This window comes from Anabrus simplex, chromosome 4 (assembly GCF_040414725.1).
Source record: "Anabrus simplex isolate iqAnaSimp1 chromosome 4, ASM4041472v1, whole genome shotgun sequence".
Classification (NCBI taxonomy): domain Eukaryota; kingdom Metazoa; phylum Arthropoda; class Insecta; order Orthoptera; family Tettigoniidae; genus Anabrus; species Anabrus simplex.
The window spans coordinates 250,143,735-250,170,550 of record NC_090268.1 but is presented as its reverse complement, the minus strand read 5'-3'; the positions used below and the strand labels follow the sequence as shown (position 1 = coordinate 250,170,550).

Here is a 26,816-nt window from a genome sequence, read left to right as displayed (position 1 = left end):
TGGTCAGGCGGTGACCAACTGCTGCGCAGCTTGCAACATCCCACGGCTGATAACGCGGTTCCTGTTAAGTCCGCAGCGCTGCGTGTTTAATCATCGCATGTTCTGCCCTCTCGTAGAGTTCCGTGCAAGTATGGCAGGCCTTATTCACCTTTATCAAGGTGCTCTTTCTTCATTTCCTCGGAGTGTATTCTGATAGCCAAGTATTTTTTTACAAAAACAAATATCATAAAGTTATTATTTCATTTTTCCCTGACAAAATTCATACTAACCTCACACAGCTGTGAATGTTCTGTTGGCTACCACTTACCATGTCGGCAATCCTACACCACTTGTGTCCTCTTATTCTTATCTTTCTGGAATCTAAATTATTTGGTGGAGGGAAAGCGGATCTCTGTGGCTCACTGCTATTCCTGAAGCGACGCACTGTTTTTTACTCGGCCGGGTGACTACTCATCTCTATCTTATCACCTCGCCGAGCCCAAGAAAGCAAAATTGGCTGGCACCGCGAAGGAGGTCGGCCTTCCCATCATGCTCTTTACCTGCGTCGCTCGTTCTGTCCCTCTTGAGCTGACAAACGACACCATCGCCACGGCCCTCAGTCGATCCGGAGTATCTTCTGCTCTTCGGCTTCTCAACAGCTCCAACTTCCAACCGGCTGCCGATGTCCTGCTTTCCTGCCGCACATCTTCTGATGTCTCTACTCTTCTGCAACATGGAGCCCGCATCGGTGATTTCGACTACTACATAGAACCCACTTCGGAGAGTCTTCGTGCACAGCTTCCGGATGACGAATCGCCTTTACCTATCACCACCGCTAGCCATACCGCGACGTCACCATTTCCCTACCCTTCCACCCAGCCAAACGTGTTCTGCACACCTACTACTACTACCACTGCCATCACCACCTTCGCCCATACCTCCTCCCCGTCCCTAGTTACTACGACTATGTCTCATCCCTCCTCTTTCATGACGTCATCTCTTCCTTTCCTTCCCTCCACTCATCTTCCCGCAACTTTGAATACTGTACTTCCATTATCCACCGAGGGACGTACATCTCCAACTCCGGCTGAGAACTTGGACACACCACCATCTAACGGTACTTCTACCTAGCTGCGTAGTCTGTGGTGTGGACCCCAGCATAACACCAGCTACCATCATCCAGGACCTTCGCCGGACAGGGATTCCCGTACGACGCGTCTTCCGGATATTCAACAAGGATAGTCCAACCTATCTCATACGGATTCATCTGCCTACGCTGGAAGATACAGAAAGCCTCATTGCCAACGGAATCAACATCCATGGCCGACACCATAGAATCGAACCCTCCCGCTCACCTCCTCGCACTTCTCCCCATCCCCCACCACATCGTAGTCGTCCCCGGCCTACCCCACCTGCCTCCCCACCTAGTTTTTCATTTCCCTCTTTTCCACCTCCCCCTAGCTACTTCACACCCCCACCGTCCTTTGACATCCTTCGCCTCATCCTTACCTCCCTGGTTCACTTCTCCTCCTTCTACCATACCATAGCCCTTCACCTCTTTCCCTCTAACTTAGGCTAAACCATTACGCTCATTGTCATTGCTGTTTGTAGTTACGTCTTGTTATTCTTAATAAAGCATTTCATATTAATCAGCCCAGAGGTCGCCTTCCCCCCCCCCCCACTTCTACTTATTTCAACACAGCTTCAACCCTCTCCTTCCTTGCACGCTTCTCCTCATCCCCGTCACCTCTCCTGGCCAGAGAGAGGGCGTAACCTCTAGGTGGCCCGCCCCACCCCTTCAGGGTGGGGAATAAAAACTTTCTCGAAAATTATTTGGTCCCTTTAGATGAGTGACTTTTACAATTTGGAGCGACACAATACTTACTTAATCTGTTTACCCTCCAGGGTTGGTTTTTCCCTCGGACTCAGTGAGGGATCCCACCCCTACCGCCTCAAGGGCAGTGTCCTGGAGCGTGATACATTGGGTCGGGGTACAACTGGGGAGGATGACCAGTACCTCGCCCAGGCGGTTTCACCTGCTATGCTGAACAGGGGCCTTGATGTGGGATGGGAAGATTGGAAGAGATTGACAAGGAAGAGGGAAGGAAGCGGCCGTGGCCTTAAGTTAAGTACCATTCCGGCACTTGCCTGGAGGAGAAGTGGGAAACCACGAGAAACGATTCCAGGATGGCTGAGGTGGGAATAGAACTCACCTCTACTCAGTTGACCACACGAGGCTGAGTGCACCCCTTTCCAGCCCTCGTTCCACTTTTCAAATTCCGTGGCAGAGTCGGGAATCGAACCCGGGCCTTCGGGTGTGGCAGCTAATCACAGTAACCACTACGCTACAGAGGCGGACAGCGACACAATAACCCATTTTCAAATTAATATCATTACATTGGACAGTAGCGTAGTCAGAATCGACCGTTTGGGGGTGGGGTTATAGTAGCAGAATGATAAAAAACCAAACCAAACCCCATGGCACTACAGCCCTTGAAGGGCCTTCGCCTACCAAGCGACCGCTGCTCATCCCGAAGGCCTGCAGATTACGAGGTGTCGTGTGGTCAGCACGACGAATCCTTAACAGACTGATGTCAGAACGTAATGAAGGTGTGCGTGAGTGTGTGGAGTGCGTAAGCATGAGTGTCTTTATAAGTGGACTGTGTTAATATTGCAGTACCGGTACATTACAAAATCTTACATTAAATTACAGAACGAAAATAATACGATCAAGGTGAACAGCTTTACAGCGAGTGTTATGTTCAGACTACAATCTAAAGACCAAATTTTGAGTCCTCTTAGAAAATAGATTCAAATGATTTTCACAACCAATGGTCGGTTGTTCATTTGATTTAATACTTATTTAGTATGATTTCATCACATGTTTTTAGTACCTGTCCATAGTCTATACTTAGGTGTATTTTATTAGTTAGAGATTTTTATTGCCCACATCCGGATGCACCACGCGCTGCTACCCATGAGCTAGGCCGAAATTAAGACAGGGTACGGTACAATATATTTGCCCATTATTTTGGTGTTTATGGGAAGAAGCATTCATAAATAATTTTATTTCAATGGCCTCCATTTTGAAGCTGTTGTTCTCAATCAACTATTCGTATCGCCCCAACCAGAGCTGCAGCTAACCTAATCCTCAAAATAAATTCCACATCCACCCTCTACAATAATTATTTTTTGTCGGCACAATTCGAACATGGAATTCGTTGCCGAATAATCTCAAGGACACTTTATCAGAATCGGTATTTAAAAATAAAACTTGACAACGTGGTTAAAGAGAGTGGAAACACATTAATTCTGTCTTCCAATTCTCTTATCTCATTCCGTGTGCTACTAAGCTTCATGTTAAATTTATTTTTATAGACAAACTAGCTGATGTACCCGTGCTTCGCTACGGGATTCTCAGAAAGACTGACTTTGTGGTTGTCCTAACCTGAAATCAACATAGGTCATTACAAAAACATAAGTATGAATGTAGCAATTAAAAGCAATGCTATCATTTAAAATACTCGATCAAATGGAAAGCCGCACGTTTTATCACTTTTAACGAACAGTGCTGCGGTTAGATTGCGGTGCCAATCTAATAGTCCAAAGTTCCAGAGCTGGGATGACCAGGCCGCAGATTGCCATGAACACTCATCTGCCATTATTCCGCTAAATATGCACACTGTTCATTCCAATCAGTGCCTCAGAGTAGGGATTGAATAGCCCGAATGCTATAATGATCCAGTGTGTTACGTACCAGTAGTATCAGAAAATTTATAAACCAGGGGAATGGCATGCTAAAGAAGAAAGTTATCTAACTCCCCGGCTACTTCCCATCAATATTCAGACAGGCTGTTACACTCTGTACGACTGGGCGAGTTGACCGTGTGGTTATCGGTGCGCAGCTGTGACCTTGTATCCGAGAGATAGTGGATTCGAACCCCATTGTCGGCAGCGCTGAAGATGGTATTCTGTGGTTTCCCACTTTCACACCAGGCAAATGCTGGGCCTGTACCTTAATTAAGGCCTAAGGCACTCCTAGCCCTTTCCTATCCCATCGTCGCCATAAAACCTATCTATGTCGGTGCAACGTAAATCAAATAAAAATTACTCTGTACGCAGCAGTAATCCTATCTACCGGAGATGAGGGGCAACAGAAGACACAAAGCACATCACGACAAACAATGGTCAATGTAATGTTATTGTTGATCAATGTTATGAGCTTTCTATATTGTAGACCTTCACATTTAGTTTTCTTTCGACTCTGTGATTTGTAAAATATTTTATACCATAAACTGTTTCTTATTCTCCGACTTTACATACCGATTTTCATTAAATACTGTTTACCCATTTTCTCGTTACTCGGCGCTGATATGGACTTAGTAACAAAAATCCAAATTCATGAATATCTTTGTGATCATAGCTAGTACGGTAACAATGTACTCGTATAAGACATGAATAATAGGAAATTTAATACTTTATAACCTTAGTTATGTAGCATTCATCGATTACACCTCTAATAAGAAATATTTGAGAATTACATTTTAGGCCTTCCCCTAAACTACCATTTCACTCAGCGTGAATAAAATAATTTACAGCCTAGACTATAGCGACTTATTTCCTGACTTTGCATACCGATTTTCATCAAGATAGGATTACTAATAACAACAATATTTGAGAATTAAATTTTAGGCCTTCCCCTAAACTACAATTTTTCTCAGAGTGAATACAATTATTGATAGCCTAGATTGTATCAACTTATTCCCCAACTTTTCATACCCATTTTCTTTAAAATACGACCACTAATAACATAAATAGTTGAGAATTCAATTTTAGGCCTTCCCCTAAACTACCATTTCACTCAGCGTGAGTAAAATGATTTATAGCCTAGATTGTAAAGGCTCATCTCCCGACTTCACATACCAATTTTCATTAGACCACTAATAACATAAATAGTTGAGAATTCAATTTTAGGCCTTCCCCTAAACTACCATTTCACTTAGGGTGAGCAAAATGATTTATAGCCTAGATTGTAGAAGCTCATCCCCCGACTTCACATACCGATTTTCATTAAATTCTCTTCAACCGTTTTCTCGTGATGCGTGTACATACATACAGACAGATAGACAGACAGACAGAAATTACGGAAAAGTAAAAAATGCATTTTCTTGTTACTATGGACATGACCGATACAGAAATACCATTATTTTCAAATTCTGAGCAATGTACAGACAAAACTCTTATTTTATATATATAGATTAGGACAAATTAGTTTATTTTATATGTTTCTGCTTTTCTTTCTTTTTACAACTAGGCCTATGTATAGTTCAGTATTATAGTGTGCATGTAATATGTTCAGTATAGCCTACTGTTAAACTCTATGTGGTGGTGGTGGTGATTACTGTTTCAAGAGGAAGTACAACTTGGGCATCGTCCTCTATTTACACAAATCAGAGGGGAAAGTGAAAGACGTTCGACACTTTGTAAAATGACGGTATCAGGAAAAGAAAGGGAAGGGCCACGAAGGGCCGTGAAGGGCGTGAAAATGAAAGGGTCACTAGGCTTCGAAAACCTAATACCGCCAGCGTCGGAATAGAACAAGAGTTCACGAAAGAAGAAAGTCAGCAACCTGGCACAAGTAAGTGGAAGCATTATCAGACTCAGGTAGAGACTCTGTAGTCGCAACTCCACGCTCCCAAGCCGAAAGCACCTTAAGCCGCCCCTTACGATAGGATATATCGTGGATGTATTTCCCCGCCATAAACCACAGGGGGTTATGGAAGAGACAGAGAAGTTCGTTATACACTAATACTTGACGACTGATTTGTTAAGTCCGAGTGTGAAATAAAATAATAATGGTATTGGTTTTACGTCCCACAATGTACTTTTATTATTTTTGGATACGCCGAGCTGCCGGAATTTTATCCCGTGGGAGTTCTACGCACAAGAGCCAGGCGTATTTCAGCATCTTCAGACTGAACCGGGACCGAATTCACCAACTTCCGCTCTACCATCTGAGCCATGCAGGTCTGAATAAGGCACAGACGTGCAACATAAAAGAGCGAATAATTGATTAACATTTCTACTACGACAAGGGTGTCGTTTGAAGATTTCAATTTAGAGTTTATTTTAAAAATAGCATATATTTGTACATACTGCACGGATATTGGCGGTTTTGGTTTTAAACAACATTGGATTTTGAGAATTTAGTTCTGTGAAGTATCCGAGTAATGCCACCATAGTTCATGGAGCACTAATGCCGTCTAGCGGAGATGAGTAACAGCACACCTCAACGAACAGTTACGGTACGTTATTGTTGATATGGCATCGTACGATACCACATTTGTTTTCTTCCGGCTTGACAATGCCAGGCCATTCGAGACTTGTGCTATCATACCACAACCCCCTATGATTCAATTCTCCACCCCACCCCCATTCTTCGAGTAATGGTTCCTTCACCTCTTTCTTCTCATTTCGACAATCACCTTCATTATCTGTCTGATCAAGAACCATCAGCAGCCAGCCAGGTTGTTACAATCACATTTGAACAACATTTCCATGTCAGCGATGATCGCCGTTGATGGATTTGGCACGGGTGCTCTGGAACGCGTATTAAACACAAAAATGCATAATTTCCTAGAGAAGTATTAGAGTTACAAAGGAAATGCATATGCTTCTTTTTTGTAGAGAGTTGAATTTTAATTACACGCGCTGGGCTTTATTTTGAGATATAGCCTACCTATCCTATTTTCCGTCTCCATTTCGGCATCGAACTCCATCACTGCTATTCAAAAGACTGTCCAAATAAAGATATGGTCCACTTACTCCTCCGAAGAAAGATACAATTCTGGCCTTAGTCAGGAAGTTGGAAACAATAGGTTCTTTGGTATGCGATACTGGTGAGTATCGTTCATCTCGCTTGCAAAACGCGTCGGAAGATATCCGTGCCTGTCTACATCAGTCTCCTCGTAAATCATTACGTTTAATGTCTCAGGAGGCAGGTTATTCCCACAACGCACTAATCGAAAGTTCATTTGATGACTGAATAATTGCACAGATATTACGGCCTCCCAGATCACCCGACCTCACACCAGATTTCTTCTTATGGGGTTTCCTTAAAGATCGTGTTTATCAAAACCGGCTAAGAACAATTGACGACCTGAAGAAGAACATTGTCACCGCTCGTGGTGTTGGTAGTGGTAATTATTGGTTTTAGGAGGATGTACACTGATGTTTATAAAAAAACAGAACACCTTGAAAGACTAGAGATAGGAATTCATTAGTATGTTCTGCAGAAATAATTAGCATTTTACTCACCTAAGTTCAACATGTGTCCTGTTGCCTAGTAGGCACTGGGTCCTCCATAGGCACTGATAACTTGTTCCAAGCGTGATGGCATCGACGCGTGTAAGGCGCGAACGGCGTTCTTGCGTATAGCCATCCATGCTGCATTCACCTGGTTCACAGTTCATCTTTGGTGGTTGGCATTGGGTCACAGCGCCGCACCCGTCGTTTCACCATATCCCACACATTTTCGATTGGCGACAAGTCCGGTGATCGGGCGGGCCAGGGCAACAGTCTGATATCCTGTGACAACAAGAAGGCACGTGTTGTTGCAGCAACATGTGTTCGCGCGTTGCCTGCTGAAATATGGCGTCTGAGGTGTCGTGCAGAAAGGGTTTTGCTACGGGTCGCAAGATGTCATTCATGTAGGTCAAACTGGTCACATTGCCATCGACAGGCACAAACGGTGATTAGTGGGTGTACCCAATAGCACGCCACACCTTAAGGCCTTGAGTTGGCGCTGTATATCTTGTGCGAATGCAGTCTGCGACGAACCAAAATGCGGCCATCATTTTCAAACACACAGAACCTGGATTCGTCCGAAAACACTATCTGCTGCCATTCCTGCCCCTTTGATGTCGTTCTATACACCAATGCAGTCTAGCATGTTTATGCACATTAGTCAAAAGTAGGGGGAGAAGTGAATGACGCATCGGTAACCCAGACCGTAATAAACGGCGACGGACTGACTGTCACTCCTGATAAAGCACGATGCGTTACACTATTCCACTGTTGCGCCAGAGCCGAGGAGGACGCAGCTCTCTTCTGCAATGCCATTCGGATGAGGTGTCGACATTCTCAGTGGGTGGTCTGGGTGGCGCGACCAGATCCATCTCGTCGTGTTCTACGGCCATCTGTGAACCGTTCTGTACACACCCGTTGCAGTGCCGACATACTTCGTGCCACACGAGCAGCGATTTTCTGGCCAATGAGATCATGAAAGAAATGTATCTGAAGAACTGTTGTAGCCAAGTATATGATGGAACCAGAAACATGAGTTGTGCTCAGAGTGATGCTGATAAGAGAATACTGAGTCAAGCGCAATTTATGTTCTACATTCCTTTGCCCATAACGTAAATCTTGTGGTCAACGACGCAGTGACAGATATTGAAGAAATGAGAATTGATATATCGTCACGCCTAGATGTGCCTGTATGAATATTTTGAGCATGTTATCAAGCGGTGGAATATTCTTAGCAGTCTTTTATCAAACGCAGATGATGATTTAAGAAAGTTAATCTAACCAGATGGGCGGCTGTAAGATATGACGGAAATTTTACCTTGAAAGTGAGATTTAGAGATTTTCAAAATTCTATTAAACTTCAAATCAGACGAAATAAATGAAACTGAAGCACTGAAAACATATTGAATATTATAACTTTGTTTGTTTGCTTGCTATTTTTTTAATTTCAAAATATTACAGACAGTCAATGTTGTGTTCAAATGACTTCAGCCCTAAAGCACAAACTTATAAAACACAACAGGACATTTACAAACGTGAATTAAAGAACTGAACAATTGAAGATAGAGACAAACATCAAGGCAGAAATCTGGAATATTCTGTCCGAATTTTTCAGTACTACAGTACTCGACATAATGAAATGTATCGTCACTACGACGTGCTCTGTCAAGACGAGCGATTAAGGGAACCTGAAAATCTCTCCGAGTTTATGTTTCTTCGCGTGATTAATGAATCAAATAGAGTGTTGCTTCGTGACTTGGGAGAAGTGATATCGAACTTCAGTGTGACGGAACCAAGATCTTTATAAAATTTAAGTAACATGATCTTTTTTACAAAGCACAGTAGTTTTCAGATAAACGCAAGAAAGATGTCTTACCAGTGTTTTAGCGATGGATTTTAAGTACGTGATCAGGACTAAGTAGTGAGATGTCAACAGTGAGAACAAACAGCGAACTGGCTTCTCTTGTTATAGTGAAAAATCCCTTCGTTTCGTCCAGTTTTCCCGAAGTCTGTGCAGCGTTGACATTATTTCTGACAATTCCTGTCACAACTGCTAGGGCAGAGTGTTCATTTTTCAAACTTTGAATGAAGAATTATGTGAGGAGCACAATGGGTCTAGAGTAACTGAAAGGGTTCACAGTTGACGTACATTTCTCCGTCCATAATGTAGATCTTGCGTTCAACGATGCAGTGACAGATATTAGAGAAATAAGAATTTAAAAAATATATATAAGCCTGTATGAAATATTTGGGCATAAAGGCATTTCCCTTGTACGTCTCTTCAGTGATGCCTAGGCTATCTATGACAGCTGATGGCAGAGCTGTTCTTGATCCAACCAGCCTTCGGGCTGAGGACAGAACATACATATAATATCAAGTTTCACAGTGAAACCCAATGTGCTTATAAAAACTGGGAGAGATTAGGAAATGTGTTTTAATCACAGGAGATGGGAGCTGGAGTTCTTGGATGTATCTATTTTATCAGCTATGTTGGAAAACTTGTATAATTCAGGTGGTGCTTGAAAGTGGCAAGGAATGTGGATTTCGACGAAGCAACAGATAACTTCGCCGAGGTCAACGCAAGAAGCAATAAATTTAAGGGAAACCAGAACTCAAAATCTGACCAAATTTAAAAATCAAATATGTGATTATTTTTCTTTCTAATGATGTAAAAATTTTGACAATATTCCAACTGAAAGTACTTCGAAAGTGTAATAGCATGCATAGCCTTCATGTACCCATTGGCTACACTACCTGAATGATATGATGATGGAACCTGTGTTTTTGCCTTTTGGGGTATTTACCAGGATAGTGGGAAATGATATGTAGGTGAGGGACATATTTTGTTGTGGCATGACTGTGTAGATAACATCACTTTGAATTTACTGTCCGTTGTCATCTATATTGCTTTGGTTATGGTTGCTGCATATTTTAGTGTTCTATTCGGTCGATTAGTTAGGCTATTTCTAGATATGATAGCACAGTGTTTAACAAACATGTTAAGTGAAGGAACACTTGATGTAGGAGCCGTTGTTGAGCCCATTTCTTCATGCAATGATGATCGTAACCTCACCACAGAAACAGAAAGCTTGACTGAGGAACCCAGGAGGCTTGGAAGTTCTTGTACAAAGAAATGGGACATGTCAGAAAATGTGTTTTAAACACAAGGGATGGTAGCTGGGAGTTTTTGGATGTATTTATTTGATCAGCTATGCTTAGAAAACGTGTTTAATGCAGCCAGTGCTTGAAAGTTGGATGACGTTGTATGCCAACAAGCATAATGGTCTGACTGCTAAGCTACAGGTGTTACCGTATGCAAATATTGTAAACATAGCACAAACCTCTTTAGTTCGTTTAGTTTTAGTGTAAGTAATGGTGAAGTGGATAGCAAGAACTGTTTTTTTTTTTTTAAATCTTCCTCCACCAGGAGTCTGCCTAAGACAAAGAATACACGAAAACAATTTTCATTCAAAAATAAAAACTAAGTAAATTATGTCTCTGTCTGGCGAATAGAAGTGGTGTCTTAGGTTAGATTATTGGCTACTTGCTATTGGCGAATAAAAAGCTGCAGGTGCTATGTTCTGTAGTGTTATAAACCTTTCTCTTCAAAATTCGATCAATATAATTATTGGATCTACTATTGGGGATGTTCGTGAACAGCACTTTTATGGAAGATGTTGAATAGAGCAATAACGAACTTGACTGTTGCCTTCGATGGTCCTGGCTTAAGAACGGCCTTGTTTCAGCTATACAGTAAGTGTAGACAAAAGACGTGACTATCATGTCAAAACATTTTAATTGCTTTGGTGTTGCTGAAAATAAGCATGCAGGAAACTATTATTAACTACAGTGGATCTAGTGGATGCATGAAGGGTGCTGGAGTGAAAACTACAATTGAGCGTTCTATGTCACGGTAAAGAGCCGTAAATTATTTGGAAGATGGAGACTCAAAAGCTTTCAAAGCCATTGCTTTATGGGGCAATACGAATAGAGTGTGTCGGGCACGTACAGAAGCGAATGGGGTCAAAATGGGAAGTATGGGAGAAACCTACTAACATCCCTAGAGTCTACCACATGCCATCATGGAAAAGAAATAAACTTGTTTTTTGTGTTTGGGATCGGTCCGACATTAACCTCCTTAAAAGGCGTCTTCATGGTCGTACTAAGAATCCCAATGAATGTGAAAGCAATATTGCTATATGCAGTCGCGTGCCAGAAATCGTATTTGTAGGAATCAAAACTCTTCATTTCTGTGTATTTCATGTTGTTGATTCATATATTCAAGGAAATATCACAGAATGTGAAGTTCAGGCCTGAGTATTGTCTCTCGCACTGCAGACACAATGTTGCGACTAGATTTAGAAAGGCTAAGGCATGCTGAGAAAGCAGAAGAAGGGCAGACATGCCAGGAGAAGGACATAGGAAGAAATGGAAGAAGAAACACATTATCTTAGCTATGGATCAGGCATGCACTAGTGCTTTGGCTTAAATTGTATTCTCCTGTAAGTTATTTTTATTTATACTTAAAGCAAATTTTCTCAGTCTGAGTTGTATGTAGGATCTTTATACTTATAGTACTGTTAGGTAGGCCTATATACTGAAATTATATTCACCGGGCGAGTTGACCGTGCGGTTAGTGGCGCGCAGCTGTGATCTTGCATTCGGGAGGTAGTGGGTTCGAATCTGAAGATGGTTTTCCGTGGTTTCCCATTTTCACCCAGGCAAATGCTGGGGCTGTAACTTAATTAAATCCACGGCCATTTCATTCCCGCTCCTAGACTTTTCCTATCCCATCGTCGCCATAAGACCTATCTGTGTCGGTATTACGTAAAGAAAATTATAAGGAAAATACATTTTATTAGAAGATTATATGTTACGAGCAGGCCAGCTATTATTCTAGTAACTAGGGAAGAGTTTGAACATTTTTTAGTTTAAACAAAAATCAACAGTCTACATCAAAAACAAATTTTACTTCAGAAATATATCAGTAAAACGTAGGGCCCAGGCTTGTACAGCCTTCGAAAATTTTAAGTGGATAGATTCTGAGAAAATGTCCCTGATATAAAGCAGAATTTAACACTGTAAATATAAGACATTTTGGCTTCTCTACGTGTGAACAACTTCTTTAAGCTTCTGTATAAAATATGTTGTAACAGTGTCAAAGAGTATACATTTTTCTCTCTTTATTAGCAGTCTATTGCCTATGTGTAGTCTTGGGTTGTAAAAAACTGGATACAACTGTACTTGTTAAATACAAGTACAATATATGTTTTAAAGAGAAAACTACTAATTTCTAACATTTTTATATGAGGAAACTGTACTTGTGCCATATATTTTGTATATTTTGTGGATTTCAGTTTATAAATTTTAAAAATATTGCAATAGAAATAATTCAAAATGATAAGCGCATAACTTGTAATTAGAATTATCCATTTCAAATATACAGAGTGTAAAAGTAATTGTTACATATTATAAAACATACCAGATGGCCCTCAAGTCCCGCACTTTCTACGTCAAGTTTCCCGCGTGCACCAAATGATGAATGAGATGCCTAATCGCTGGTTTACAAAGGAGCGATAAAATGTACTACTGTATATTTCGGATGTGAAACAAATAGCAGACATTTTACTACACCTAAAACCTACTCGTATGTGGTATGTGCCTTGAAGGACTCACTAGCTGTTAATTGCAATTATGTTCGGTGAAATATGTCTTATAGAAGGCAGGTTGTTATTTAGAAACTCCTGCGCGTACCGTCTGTGAGATTCCGACCAGGTTCTCCACTTATTAAAATTATGTCTGTGTATTCGTCGTTACTGATCACACCAGCCATTGTCAGTATGTTGTAGTGCTATTGTACCAAATACCTGCCTACTGCTATGTGTTCGAAAATGCGCATTAAACGGGTAGCGCTGAGGCACATGCAGCGAGCGGCCGTCCGGTAGTTATCTCTTGGTATTGTGACGTAACTTACCTGCAGGCAGTAATACCCCTGTGAAAATCAGGCATTAGATATCCCGTTTACCACGAGTGCATGCGGGACACTCATAAGTAGAAATTACGGCGCTGGCGGGTCACCTGGTATAATAAACGAATGTCAGTTAGAGAAATTAAAAATTCACAGTACGGCTAATTCTATAATAACTTAAATATAACTTTACTGCAGTTACACTCCAGCGTGAGGAGTCATTAGAATCACAATACTTGCGGGTCATTCTATACGGATATTGAAGTTAGTTTTAAAAACGTACATTGGCAGAATTAGGTTTGTAATTACCTTCCACGGACCTACAAATCAGTAGTTACGCCACTGGTACATGGGACAATTTCTCCTTGTTTATGACAAGTAAAATAAGCTTATGCTCATCTTCCTGGTATAAACCATTAAATATAGAATAATATTGCAGGCACTATGAGATATTAACAACAAACACTGTAGAATCAATAGCAGTAACGTAATTCTTACACAAAATATGCTTTTCTAGAACAGACGTATCGAGAACAATCACAATTCTTGCGAGGTATTCTATACACATACAGTGACACAGTTAGGTTTGTAAATTAAATTTGCCTGTTCAATCAAATGAACGATAGAGATAGCCTATTTCTAATTCTTCCTATCAAAAGTGCAGACAGCATTTAAAAGCCTTTTGATGGTGTGTTGTGTAGGTTGCGGTTTATAAAGGCAAATACACCGGACGAAATCTCTGTATAATGCCAATGATCCGTGCAAACTTTAGAGGAGAGTGCGATTTTCGCTGGGATACCTTAGTTAATAACATTTCATAAATAGCATGTCCAAACGTTTAATAATACTGTATATAAATATAAAACACACTTTAAAGTGTACTCAAATTCCATTAGAATTTTCTAAATATTACGCGTTCAGCGACAAGTTTTCGATACTGGGCACAAATATTTCATATTTATAACCGTACATGTGTCCGGCTCCATGGCTAAATGGTTAGCGTGCTGGCCTTTGGCCACAGGGGTCCCGGTTTCGATTCCAGGCCAGGTCACGGATTTTTACCTGGATCTGAGAGCTGGCTCGAGATCCAGTCAGGCTACGTGATTACAATCGAGGAGCCATCTGACGGTGAGTTGGCGGCCATGATCTAGACAGCCAAGAATAACAGCCGAGAGGATTCGTCGTGCCGACCACATGACACTTCGTAATCTGCACGCCTTCAGGCTGAGCAGCCGTCGCCCTTCCGGCCGTTTGGTTTCCTTATACAAAGATTTTGAATATTTCTTGTCAGAAATGATTTCATGTGATTGTGTATGAAGTAAACCGATTTTTTGAATTATGTTATGAGTGAATGCTTGAACGGGACCGTAATTAGCGTATTCGCTTAGGTTCTGGTTTTCCTCTATGACGATCAAGGAGCGAATCATGCATCAGGCAGGACACAATGCTTCAAACTCCCGACCAAAATCCAAAATAATTCGGAGGGATCCACTGGCTCCGGACATGGCTGAACTAAACTGAAGATTGTACTTTATTGAGATCTTGAGCAATGCGAACTATATCCATGCAGCATCTCGTTTAAAAATATAGATGACACACTATACCATACTCTACTGTTCAATTTGTGGTTTGATGCATCTCTTTAGGTCACTGTATCCTGTGCTAAATCTCTTCTTCTCTATGTAACAATTAATCATCATCATCTTATTATTATGATTTTTATTTATTTATTTATTTATTTATTTATTTATTTATTTATAATGATAATATTTCTATCAATTTCTACATTTCTGTTGATATTAATTCACTGTCGCATTTAGGATGCAAAATGTCTATTTATCTTGCATAGTCTATTAAATAGGTCTAGTAGTGGACGCTCGGCTAAATACACAGTACACCTAACTCCACAATAACTGAACTTTACTGCTTCTGTATCCCAGCGTGAGAAGAAGGTTTTCTCAACATCTTGTACTATGATGGTAAAAGTTGTAAATTGTGCAGAGGAGTCCTTTTGTGGTAGCATCAGGAAATTTCCGTACTTATCGTATTTTCTGCGCTTGAAGACAGGGTTATTAAGGTAAGTATTTGTACCGTTTTTATTACTAGTTTAAAGTACCCTGCTACTATTCTCAGTGTTATCGGCAATAAATTCACGGACTACTGTGGCGTTACCTGGATTGTTGCGGATTTAGTATCACAGTTGCAATAAACTGAATTAAGCCTATTTGAAAAAGTAACTTATAATATTGTTCAGAAGTACTAGACAAATACAGCATAAATAAAAGTGTTCCCGTGTTTAAATATAATTCTGATAATCAATCTCAAAATGTGTCTTGGGCCTACTTCCAATTTTGCCTTAAAATTGCGGATTTAGTCGAGTCTTCCCTATATTGATAATTTTTGTAGGCCCTATGTTGAATAATACAGTAGGACAGGGGTTAGTTTAAGATTGTATATCAACTATTTCTTGGTTACGGGTATGACAGGACAAGTGTCCCTAATTTTGCCACGTAAAATAAATAATATATCCACTAGAACCTACATCTTCACTAATCCTCCTCACCCACACCCTCTGTCTCTTCCTACAAAGTACCCAGAGTAGGCTATATGATTAAGGCTTGGGTAGCTCATGGAGTTCTAAAAGTGATACACAACTTAACTTCAGTTGGGCAAGTTTATTGTTCAGTATTTACAATCACCCTATGGAAAGACAGCTTAACTAAATTAGGTGAATAATTTGTGTCATTTCATTCTATTTGACAGAATCGTTTCATATTACCTTGTTAAGTTTCCATCAGTACGGTAATAATAATAATAATAATAATAATAATAATAATAATAATAATAATAATAATAATAATAATAATAATAATAATAATAATAATAATAATAATAATAATAATACATGGTTCAGACGCTTACACTTTCCTTTCCACCGCTGCATCTCAGTTTCAGTTTTCGATGACTGGAAATTGAAATTTTGCTGCAAAAATCTGTAAGATCTTAAGTTCTCCCGTAGGCCTACCACTGTTATAAAACTGCCTCGGATGTGTGCATTAGGTTTCTCCAGCCAACTCGTTGCTTTCCTTACCACTAACGCTAACTAGGGTTTCATCTTATGACCTGACACTTTACTGGAATTATGTTAAGGAAATTATTATTATTATTATTATTATTATTATTATTATTATTATTATTATTATTATTATATTTCTAATGGTTTAACGTCGCACTAACTTGTCGATGGTTTGTGGGGTCGTAAGGATGGGAAAGGACAGGAATGGGAAGAAAGCGGCCGTGGCCAACCACGGAAAACAATCTTAAGAGCTGCCGACAATGGGATTCGAACCCGCCATTTTCCGAATGCAAGCTCATAGCTACGTGACCCGAAATGTGCAGACAACTCGTTTGATAGGCTATCATTCTCTTTCCTGGTATTTTTCCCAGTTTGTTGGGATCGGCACATGGTGTGGATCTGGCCCAGTTTTGCGGCCGGATGCCCTTTCTGATTCCAGCCCATTGTACAGGGATGTATTCACTACTGCGTGTGTCTGTGGTGGTTCGATGACTGCTGTGTTGTATGCAGATGAAGAGAAGTGTATCAAGACGAACAGGAACAGCCAGCCCCTGAGCCATATGACTTAACCATAGGCCTACGCAGTTAAAATTCTCGGCCTAGCTGGGAATTGAACTTAGGCACCTCTGAACCGAAGACTAGGACTCTGACCATTCGACGAAGGAGATCGACTCGCTGGATATTATTAGGGTCTATTATTCGATAGGAAATTTTGTTGTTCGCACGGAATACGTTCATCTTGTTCCTAGTTAGGAAGCAGCACCATGGGATTTCTCCTTGTGTTATCAAAACGATGGTATGGAAATTGATGGGAGTCATTGTACCTTAGACCATGGCTGATACCCTGAGAATAATTTTCATGGCTCTCCTCAAGTAGTTATTCCTTGAAATCCCCGTGACCGTCGTACTTATTATTACAAATAGCCTATATTGAACTTAGTGTGAACTAGAACTTTAAGTTATATGAAAATCTCCCCCTGTATTTTTCTTCAAGATTTCATTTTCTGTCCTCATTCTATAATCTTAATACTAGCTCTGGCTCTTCACTCGCTCTTCCCGTTAACCGCTCTTCTAAGTACAATAAATCCTTCGTTGTGACTGGGTCGCGAATTTGGAATACGCTTCCAGCTGATGTTAGGAACTGTAAGACGTAAGCCTATACAACATTTAAGACTGCTGGCAGAGATTTCCTTCTGAACGCCGCTGACTGGTCCGTGTGACTGGTCATGTATGATAGAATGCGTGGTTGCGCCATTATAGTGTGTACAGTAGCAACTTTCTCATTTCGATATTAAAATACGCAGGTATTTCCAAGAATTATTATTATTATTATTATTATTATTATTATTATTATTATTATTATTATTATTATTATTATTATTATTATTATTATTATTATTAAATACACTTCTCCACAGGAAATATGGCTAGTAACGGGGCACGGAATGGACCAAGTGCCTTACAATAATTAAAATATTTACACATTATAGTACAAACTTTGATGTACAGTAGGCCTATATACAAAACTCTACATCACGGGATCTTCATTCTTGCGAGAGGAACGATCGCACAATGTCGCATGTTGACAGGAGGACAGAATGTTGCATAATTTTGTAGATGTTCGGTGGAAGACCCAGTTCTCACAGACTCTTGTGAAGTGTGTGTGGAATGAGGCCGTTGACTGACAGAATCACAGGGACTATCCGTACCAGTTTCATCTTCCAGATCCTCTTGATCTCTTCTACAAGTTCTTTGTGCTTGCAGATTTTTTCACTGTACTTCCTGTCAATGTTGGTGTCATTGGGGACTGCGATGTTAATAATGAAAGTTGTCTCAGTTTTCTTGTTTACCAGTATGTCTGGTCTGTTATGGTTGACAGTTTTGTCTCTCACTACAACAGTGTGCCAATAAAGCTTAATCGACTCGTTCTCCAGGAGTGGTGTTGGATGGTACTTGCAATAGGGGATACGCTCCAGAGTTAATTGATTTTCCTGAGCAAGTGCCTGGTGTATAATTTCCGAGATATGATTGAGCCGCCTCGTGTATTCTACGGAGGCAAGTACTGGGCAGCCCGCAGTGATGGTCTCGATATGAACGGAACATCGTCTGCATTTGCCGAAGAGTACGCTGGTGTCTTTGATGATGTACTTTTTGTAATTGTTTGAAGCTATTACTTGATTTTGTATAGCAACTGCAAATCCCTCTGTCTCCATAAATAAGCGCCCACTTTGTAGCCACATGCATGGCGCATTCTTGTCTATGTTCTGTTGGTTTAGGTTGCTGTAGTATTTTCCATAGAGAATCTTCTCTCCCCAGGTCCTTTCTTTCTCTCATATTATTATTATTATTATTATTATTATTATTATTATTATTATTATTACAAATAATAGTGTGTATGTGTGTAATATTTAATCTTTCATTTCTTGTTCAAAGATTTTAAGAAGTCACTGTTCAACGCCATACTTGTTTTATGACATACTAGCAAACGTACCCGTGCTTCCCTACAATATTCTACATTGTATACGGACATCGAAGTAAATACTGTATGAGCAGTAAATAAGGTTGTTTTAAAATTGCATGTCACTTAGCGTTATCCGAGAAAAAGCATGGGGAGGTCTCCATACGTTGTTTCCAATGTAAAGTGTGGGTTGCGGAGTTGTGATGATAAAGGCAGGCCCCATCGCCTACTGCGAGGTCATAATCTATTTGGGGAGTTTTCATTACAATGGAAGGCCCCATTCCTACTTCCAGGCAGATAACAGTTGAGGAGTTTTTATTACAATGGCAGGCAAGTTCCCTACTACCTGTCAAAATTGAGTTGTGCAGTTATCATTATAAAGACAGTCCCTTTTTCCTTCTGGCAGCCAGTTTACTGCCAGTCACACAGAGTTGGTGAGTTTCCATTAAAATAACAGGCCACTATGCCTAATGCTAGTCAAATTTCAGATGAATACATTAGTTTATAATGGCGGGCACCCTGGCCTACAGCCAAACACAATCGGGTAGGGGAGTTTTGAACAAAATTGCATGCTCCCTTGCCTTCTGCAAGTCAAATAGAGAAGTGAATTATTACAATGGTAGGCCCTCCTTACTAATGCCAGTTACACCGGAGTTTGAGAAGGATCCCATTCCTACTGCCAGTCAAAGTCGGTGTGGGGAGTAACTTACTGATTACAATAGCAGACACAACCTTTCTCGATCGCTACAAATCGACATCAATGAATATATATAGATCGATGTATGAAATTATATGCATGTTTATAATATTGCAACCTTCATTTACAGATGAACTGCTGCTAAACGGTACGTCATATCGACAAAGGATTGTACCATAAGACCATAAGACGCAGTATTTAGCATCCTAAATGGCTGGTCCTTTGATATTTTCTCGTATCTCATCTATCCATGGGTCAGATTGAGTTAGAAACGTTGAATAGGGTGAAATTTGTGTAAAATTATCTTAAATTGCATTACTTTTCAGATAATTATGGACATAGCATTTGGCTCACATATGGGTACTAGGTGGGCCAATGTTCGTGTAGAGTTTGATTATTCTATCTTTCCTGTAGCTTAAGTGATTGAAAGTATGAATTATGCATGTAAAAAGTCCAAATGTACTTAAAATCCAGAAATAGAGACGAATCTAGCGTATAAGGGATACAGATGATACAGATACGACAAAAACTCATAAGATCAACGTCGAAGATCACTCCAAATTGAACGGAGATTGTGCCATCCGTTATGTGATAGGACTTCCCGTTTATCCCACGAAATACCTCGAAACGAAGGTCTTCACCATCATTAAAATTGCCTCAATATTTCGATATTCTTCGGGGATAAAATGGGAACATTTTAAAGGTCTTGGAAGTTTTCCGTCTGTTACAGGCTAAAACGTATAATTTTGCCAAATTTCAATTTTCTTGCTCGTCTGGCAGATTATGCCGCAATCTGGATTTAGGGTGAGGGGGGTAAAAATTAGGACTTTCAGAAAACTACACCAAAAATATGCAGATGGTCATTATTACCCCTCAAACGGGTAGCTGTACAAAAATTTCACCAAAATAGTCAATGTACAGGCACACATAGTCGTGACGATTTTATTTATATAGAAAGATAAGGAATCTGCTCCACGTACAACACCTTTTGGGCAATGTCCGCTGGCCTTAACCTGCAAAACCGACCGTTCATGATAGCTCACTTATTAATCCTCCTGTTGACAAATGCACATGAGAAAAAAGTTTTAGAAAAATATTTCCATTCAGGATTATAGATTTCCATTAATTTCGGATGTGCATATTTTGAGGGACTGCAAAATCATGGTCTCGGTTTCGGATAAACCCCCAGTAAATTTAGGTATTCAGAAATAATATTGGCTCTAAAAGCTACTCAAGGACAGGTGGATTCTAAATATCAAGTTTGGTAGAAATATATTCAGTAGTTTTCAAGTTATAAGAACTCATACAACCAAACAGACAGACACCAAAGGTAAGAAATAAGTTAGTATATGCAGATGGTCATTATTACACCTGAAACGGATACCTGTACGGAAATTACGCCAAAATAATCAATGTACAGACACACGGTCGTTACGATTATATTTATACAGATAGATGACAGATAAGCATGGGCACGTTTGTAAGTGCAAACCTTAATATCGAGACTTACTGTTCTTAAACGGTAGATTATACCAACAAACGGTTTGCACTTTCAGACATCCCTTTTATCACTCTACATGTTTGGTCTTAAAAACATTTTCTCGTATCTCCCATATTTATGCGTTCGATTGAGTTACGATATTTGAATGGGGTGAGATTTGGGTACATTTTTAACATTTTACATTACTTTTCACATACTTATGTGAAAGCTAGAATCATGAAATTTGGTTCGCATTTAGCCATTGGTCGTGTCAATGTGCGTGCCAAATTCTATGACTCTATATTTCCTATAAGTGTGTCAAACTCGTAAAAAGCACAAAATTTACGAAAAATCGAAATATACAGCCAAATCTTCCCTGTAAGGGAGAGAGAGAGAGAGAGAGAGACGACAACATTTGACAGGACCAAAGTAGTAGATCACTCCAAATCGAACGGAGATTGTGCCATCCGTTTTGTGATAGGACTTAGCGTTTAGCCGCAAAATACCTCGAAACGAAGGTATGCACCGTCGTTAAATTGCCTCCATATTTCGATATTCTTCAGCATAAAAAGTTTAAAATTTAAATATATTGGAAGTTTTCCGTAGGTTGCCGGCTAAAACGTATAATTTTGCTTAATTTCAATTTTCCAGCTCGTGTAGCAGATTGTGAGGCAAACTTGATTTTGGGCGAGCGGGGTTAAATTTAGGACTTTCAGGAAACTATAGCTAAAAATTATGCATATGGTCATTATTACCCCTTAAACGGAAAGCTTTACGAAAATTTCGCCAAAATAGTCAATGCACAGACACACGGTCGTTACGATTTGATTTATATAGATAGATAAGGAATCTGCTCCACGTATAACACCTTTTGGGCTATGTCCACTGGACGTAGTCTTAGAAACTGACCTTTCATGATATCTCCCTTATTAATCCTCCTGTTGAGAAAATGCACATGAGAAAAAGAATAGAATTGGATTTCCATGAAGTTTGGTCGATTTCCAGTCAGGTTGGTCTTGTACTTTGTATGTTGTGGACCGAGCTCGTTAGCTGCAGTCGCTTAAGTGCGGTCAGTATCCAGTATTCGGGAGATAGAAGGTTTGAACCCCACTGTCGGCAGCCCTGAAAATGGTTTTCCGTGGTTTCCCATTTTCACACCAGGCAAATGCTGGGGCTGTACCTTAATTAAGGCCACGGCCGCTTCCTTCCAACTCCTAGCCCTTTCCCGTCCCATCGTCGCCATAAGACCTATCTGTGTCGGTGCGACGTAAAGCAACTAGCAATATATATATATATACAGTATATAAGTTTATATATAACCTATGTTGTGGGAGAGTAAAGTCACCACTTCGATTCCCTATAAAACCCCAGTCCATTCCTAGAATTTGAAATGGTATTGATCTTAAAACCTACCCTTGGACAGGTGGATGCTAAATATAAAGTTTGGTTCAAATATCTTCAGTAGTTTTCAAGTTGAAAGAAATACGCTTTACACGCACCTGCTCTTGCGTTAAGTCCGGTGGGACTTGTGCCGAAAAACGGTCCGTTGACAATATCTCCCTCATTAATCCTGTTATTAAAATGATGCACATGAGGAAAAAAGTTTAGAAATTAATTTTCATTAAGGTAGGTAGATTACAATAAGTTTGGTTGTGTATATTCTATTTTGAGGGAGTGCAAAATCACGGTTACGGTTTTGTATAAACCCCCAGTCAGTTCAAGGATTTAGAATTAATGTTTGCCCTAAAACCTACCTAAGGACAGGTGGATTATAAATATGAAGTTTGGTGGAAATAGTTTTCAAGTTATAGAAGGACAGGCAAACAGAAAAACAGGCACCAAAGCTAAAAATTATGCAGATGGTCATTATAATAATAATAATAATTATTATTATTATTACACCTGAAATGGATAACTGAACGGAAATTTCGCCAAAATAGTCAATGTACAGACACACGGCCGTTATGGTTTTATTTATATAGATTATTCATAGGCCTACGATGTATGCTTTATGATGTAGTGTTTCTCATAACTGTTTTAGACTATATTTTTCTTTGAGGCGCTTTGCTAAATTTACTTATGATACTTTTTTCTAACTTATTATCTTTTTAGGCCAAACTATCTAATTCAATGAGAGTATTTCTTTATTATATTGAAATTATGTGATTAAGTTTAAGAGAGGGCCACTATCCCTAACTTCGCCGCTGCTAAAGATCCGAATGAATAACTTACTAAATAAATAAATAAATAAATAAATAAATAAATAAATAAATAAATAAATAAATAAACTTTGGAATGAAATGAGATAACGATCACATCGTAATATAAGAAAAGCCTAGGCCTACAATATGCCGTTCTAAAGCCTGAATGTTACAAAATTCTCTTTGTACCCGAAGAATGATCTGAGATCAAGAATCGGCCCTGATATCTTATTTACCTTTATACCTATTGATATTAGTAGGGAGTGTTTCTAAATTTCGTCGTTTTTATCTAAAAGTTTGATGCCATGATTAGAATATTTTAAAAAGCTTTAAATTGGTGATGACTGGTTTATTTGCATGATACGCCAAATCTGAAAGACACGTCTTATACCATCCTTGAGTCTCATTGCTCCTTATTTACACGAAATGAACTTCATAAAGTTTTAGTATGAATGTAGTCTATAATTAGATGAGATGAGTTATGTACCCTAGTAGATGTTGAGTGGCAGAGCTACTGTGTAAGCGATATAACTCCATCTTAGTCTAATTTATTTCAGTTACAACGAATGCTAATTACAGTTTGATTTAGTAATTAGCTACTTAAAATTTTTCCTTCGTAACATTTAGCATACCACAAAGAAGGGAAACTTCCCAATAATATAGCGTCTCATATTTCAAATGCCTTTTAAAAATAGGCCTAGTGTTTCTCAACGGGAATGATCCCCAAAGTATTTAAATTCGCTTAAAATAAAAGTACTAAATCAAACGTATCTCCCGAAATGCTCATAGTTTTGTAGACCTAGTCTGATGATCTTTGAGTTGATGATGATAAATGAAACTCTTAGGCTAACATTTATAACAAGATAGGCCTATGACATTTGTCTCTGTAATCCCTAACTTATACAAGAACATCAGTTCTCAGCTTCAAGTTAAAAAGAAATCAGACAGGCGCAAGGAGTTTTTCAGCTATCCACTCATTAGCTGAAGCTCGGCACTGTAGTGAAACTGGAAAGAATCACGCATGGTATTACATAGTTTTATTTTACATTGACCGAGCAAATGGCTATGCGGTTTGGGTCACGTAGCTGTCAGCTTGCATTCTGTAGATGGTGGGTTGGAAACCCACTATTGGCAGCACTGGTTTTCCATGGTTTACCATTTTCACACCAGACAAATGCTGGGGCTGTATCTTAATTAAGGCCACGGTAGCTTCATTCCCACCGCTAGCCCTTTCCTATCCCATCGTTGCCATAAAACCTATCTGTGTCGATGTTACGTAAAGCAATTGTTTTTTAAGACGAATGCTGCATTGTTGATGCAAGAGGAATAAGTCGGTTTGGTTTAAAATTAAACGAAACGTATTATATAAAATATAAAGTTTCCAAGAGAATATGTGTATTTTTATTAGTGTAAAATTCGCATCTTAGAATTCTTAAAAAAGCAATTTCAGGATGTTCACAGTCCCCTCTTTACTTTAATGAGCCCTACGGATTGAGAAACCCTGTTTTAGATTAGTGAATTACTCATGTTAGCAAAGTATCAAAGTAGGCCCTATACGAGTAGCAAGATGGAAAAAAATGCATTAGATAAAATTAAAATTAGGTGCTCACGAGTTACTGAACGCAATCTCAAAACCATTTCTTTCATATTTCAAAGAACGTACTTCAGTGTCCTTGGTGTCCATCCTCCGTACAGAAGATAAACTCAGGTTGTAAGCTGATTGATGTAGCAAAAGGTTTGGTCCAAGTACGTGTGATGTTAGTCAGGGTCTACTGTACTAGGTACTGAGCGGAGTGGTCACACTAAGGCCATGCCGCCAAGCATTGCATTCGGGAGACGCGTGGGTTTGAAGTAGTGATGAGATAATCGAATACAAAATTATCGCTTATTCGATTATTTTATTTTATTCGATTATATTTCTCGTTCGATTACTTTTCGATTATTCATTCGAATGAATGAGGCAATCGAATAGTGAATATTTTTCCATTCGATTATTTTTCGATTATTCATTCGAATGAATGAGACAATCGAATAATGGTTTTTCCAATCGATTATTTTTCGATTATCTTTGATTATCCATCCGAAACTCCATTTGAGTCAATGGGACATAGAATAGTGAATTTTTCCATTCGATTATTGTTTTTCGATTATTCATTCCGAATTGCATTCGAATGAATGTGGCAATTAAATAGTGAATGCTTTCGAAATAATCGAATGAAAAATAATGTTATTAATACAGTTAATTCACTCATTTAGCTTCAACATTTGGGGATGCGTTTGGCGAAAGGCGTATTTCTATTTTTCATAAGACTTCATCTATTAGCTTATTTCAATCGAAACACTTAGGCCCTAAATCAAAAAAATTAATTCATGACGCATCCGGATATTCTATGCGATACCACAGAATCTCATTCGATTCTTTTATTCGATTATTTACTCGATTATTTAAATAATCGGATGGAGGTTATTCAATTATTAAAAGTATTCGATTATCCATCACTAGTTCGAACCACGCGGTCAGCTGTTCTGAAAATGATTTTCTGTGGTTTTTCACTTTCACTTCCAGGCAAATGCTGAGACAGTTCATATTCATAGGCCACAGACAATTCCTTCAATCTCCTTACCCAGTGTCATTCAGCATCATTCGTTTCATCCTCAAATGAGGTTGGCTTCAGGAAGTGCATCCGACCATAAAAAACATGCCATATCAATTCATCTCACTTCATCTCCGACCCCGTATCAAGAAAAATAATAATCTTATTGTTTTTACGTCCTACTAAGTACTTTATAACGGTTTTCGGACACCCCAAGGTGCCGGAATTTGGTCCCGCAAAAGTTCCTTTACGTACTAGTGAATTTACCGACACGAGGTTGACGAATTTGAGCATCTTCAAATACCACCGGACGGAGCCAGGATTGAACCTGCCAAATTGGGGTCAGAAGGCCATCGCCTCAACCGTCCGAGCCACTCAGCTCGGCTTATCAAGTAGCGGGACTAAGGATACACATACTATAGGCTACTGGGTGTTTCTGACTCGAAAATAATAACAACTGCCATATTTTGAAATTCAGCTAGTAAAAATAGCGATAGTCGATGACAGGTGTCTGATATTCTGAGGTCAAAAAGAACTAAACTTGCTCCAGGAGCAGAAGCGTCTGCCGTCTCACCTGTGTTCGCTGGCTCCGGAGGTCGCTCATCCGGCGGAGGCCCTGGGGGACTGAGCGCAGGGGGTCCGGGAGCCGTACATTCCGAGCTGCCGGGGGACGATCGAGAGTCATCAGGATCCACAACAGGCGATAAGGAGGACCCACGACTAGAGGCAGTGGGTGATGGGGACAGCTTGCGGGAGGCGGCACTGCCCCATTCACTAGCACCAGGCTCCGGGCGACCACCGGGCTCAAACGATTTGGACACGAACTGAGTTAGCTGCTCCATAGTCATATCAAACACATATTAGCACAATAAGATCACTGTTCTCACATGGTTCACTCACTCGGCCGATCTGTCTTGTGTCGTACACATCTGTCGCCATGTCCAGCTAGGGGCAAGATGCGCGCGCACCCTCGGGGCGGGCTTGCACCAAGACCCCGCCTCACTCAATCTTGATTGGTCTTCATATTAATGGCATGAAGAAGAGGGAGGGTAGTTATT

The 26,816-nt window shown here is 39.9% G+C and overlaps 1 protein-coding gene across 1 annotated transcript in view; it reads right to left on the bottom strand.

Annotated features, from left to right (window-relative positions):
- The window catches only part of LOC137500484 (short stature homeobox protein 2-like), a 230,038-nt gene extending 203,438 nt beyond the window's left edge, over positions 1 to 26,600 (bottom strand). The window contains exon 1 of the mRNA XM_068227384.1: positions 26,333 to 26,600. Coding sequence (XP_068083485.1) covers positions 26,333 to 26,600 — 268 coding nt within the window. The remainder of the gene's footprint in view (positions 1 to 26,332) is intronic.
- Positions 26,601 to 26,816: the final 216 nt, after the last annotated feature.